Below are 2350 nucleotides of genomic sequence, written 5' to 3' on the forward strand. Positions count from 1 at the left end.
TCAACAGCCAAGATTGTATGACTATCGATTTGTGAACAAACATGAATAAAGCTTGGGTATTATTATTACAATCGTATTTACCAGCTGGTGAGAGATTTCGGAATTAGTTTAGGAATGATGCTACATTATTTAAACCATCGAAGAGAATGAACAACGTACTAGTTGAAACCATAGTTAGTTACTCTTATTTTGGTGTCAATATACACACAAGAAGATTACGATTGGATGAGACGTTAACAATCCTTTATTTGTTTTTTAAACCATCGAAGAGTACTCATGGTTATGCTCGTCTGCTTGAAATTCACAGTAGTGTAGAAGGTAGTCTCTTTTTGAATTCTTGGTTATGCCTTCCCCGTGACCAAAGGCGGTACCAGACTAAAATTTTAAAAGGGGCAAAATTAAGTAATCCGTGAAAAAAAAATATATATAAGGGGTCAAAATGTTAAAAACCTACAGGAAATTTTTTAAAAACAATAAAAAGATTTAAATATACATTACAAAATCTAAATTTTGAAGAGGGTATTTGCCCCCCATGTGGCACCGCCACTGTCCGTGATTTGTTTGGGATTGAATAAAAAACAGTATTAAAGTGAAAATCGGTCGTGGCTCGACCTTTGATGATGGATTTTTCTTGTGTATTGAGTCAATATAATCAACACAAGTTTTTCTCAACATTTTTTGCGATATTAGCCGTTAAAGTTTCAAGATGAATCTAGTTATGTATTTGTTGTAAACTAGATATGTACTCTTGTATTTTGACCTTTAGTATCTTGCTAGTAGGTCTTTTATATAATATATTTTCTATCATTAAAAAAAATTATGACTATCAAAGTATCAATGTTCATAAATCATAATTAACACTAAAAAAATGTCTAATGTTATGTTATAAAGGGCTAATATTGACCCAACACCAGGTATAATTTATAGATAGATATGTTGGATTTAAAGTCGTTAGATTAAGAATTGCATTAAGTTGACAGTTAAATGAATTGAAAATTACAAAGAAACATCTTCTATGGTTATAACTTATAAGTATTATATGAATATATGAATATTAATAATCAAGATATGACTTGATTATTTAGACCATTCCTTATAGCGTGTCCCTAAGCCGGCCGAAGACGCTAGTAGCACTGGCGGCGTTTGGGGGTTTCTTCCAAACTTAGACGCACGTTAATTGGTTTATGTGGGGCCCGACTGCACTTGTTTCCGTTGCAAAATAAATAAAAAAAACATTTTTCAATTTTTTTAAAAACAAACGGTTAGTTTAACCTTTTTTCATTTTTTTTTTCAATTTTTTGCCTCTATTTATACCACTTTCACAATACCATTTTAAATCAAACTAACCTAAATATACATATTTCTATCATTTTTAAAGAATTGCAATCACACACCTCCACAAAAAATGTCCAGTGCATTATCATTATCATCCTCTAGCGACGATTACGAATCAGACGAATACGAATCAATCAATCGGGTTGTTACGCAAATGAATGCAATTTTCAATCCCGAGACCATAGGCGCTTGTCTTAGCGTTATCTTTGACGAAGAAGAAAACCAAAGCCAAGAAGCTTCAAGTTCTTCAAGATCCAAGTTGACTAGAAGGGTGATCCAGTGAGATCACGTCGGTGCCGCAAAGCTTTTATATGATCATTACTTTGCGCATGAACCAACTTACCCACCCGACATGTTTCGTAGGAGGTTTAGAATGCGAAAGGAAATGTTTCTTCGCATAGCGCGAGATATACACTCCTTTGACAACATTCAGCCACTACCAAATCACTTTCAGTTTTTCCACAAAGGTGCGACAGATGCTTCTGGTCGTCCCGGTTTTAAGATTTTCTAGGAAATGCACTTCTGTCATACGCCATTTTGCGTATATCTAAAGGCTGGTGTTTTTGGATGAGTACTTGCAAATGGCGCAAGATACGAGCTACCAGTGTTTAGACCAGTTTTGTAAGTGTGTAATACACCTGTATCGCGACGAGTACTTGAGAATGCCAACAGAAGCAGATATCGAACGATTAACTGCTAAATATGCTGAGGTTCATGGTTTTCCGGGTATGCTTACTTTGGTCCTGCTGGTTCGAACAACGACATCAACGTCCATAACGAATCAGATTTGTTCGACGATTTGCTTCAGGACAAGGCTCCTAGAGTAGAGTTTTAGGTTAATGGTCGGTAGTTTGGAAAGAGATATCACCTAGCAGAGGGTATTTATCCTGAATGGGTCACTCTTGTGAAGTATTTCAAGTTTCTAATGGACCCGAAAACCTCCAAGTTCAAAAGATACCAAGAAGCTGCAAGAAAGGATATTGAGCGAGCATTCGGGGTACTTCAAGGTCGTTGA

General features: G+C 35.6%; 1 protein-coding gene across 1 annotated transcript; it reads left to right on the forward strand.

The window, feature by feature from the left end:
• Window positions 1-1405: 1405 nt before the first annotated feature.
• Window positions 1406-2350, forward strand: LOC122591736. The gene is made up of 3 exons (XM_043763983.1): window positions 1406-1614; window positions 1889-2084; window positions 2186-2350. The coding sequence occupies exons 1-3, from the start codon at window positions 1406-1408 to the stop codon at window positions 2348-2350; spliced, it is 570 nt and encodes a 189-aa protein (XP_043619918.1).

This window comes from Erigeron canadensis, chromosome 3 (assembly GCF_010389155.1).
Source record: "Erigeron canadensis isolate Cc75 chromosome 3, C_canadensis_v1, whole genome shotgun sequence".
Classification (NCBI taxonomy): Eukaryota; Viridiplantae; Streptophyta; class Magnoliopsida; order Asterales; family Asteraceae; genus Erigeron; species Erigeron canadensis.

Coding starts and splice junctions, on each gene's coding strand:
- LOC122591736 (XM_043763983.1), top strand. CDS start 1,406: ATGTCCAGTGCATTATCATTATCATCCTCTAGCGACGATTACGAATCA. Junction 1,615..1,888: donor TTGACTAGAAGGGTGATCCA/GTGAGATCACGT, acceptor GTATATCTAAAG/GCTGGTGTTTTTGGATGAGT. Junction 2,085..2,185: donor TGCTTACTTTGGTCCTGCTG/GTTCGAACAACG, acceptor AATGGTCGGTAG/TTTGGAAAGAGATATCACCT.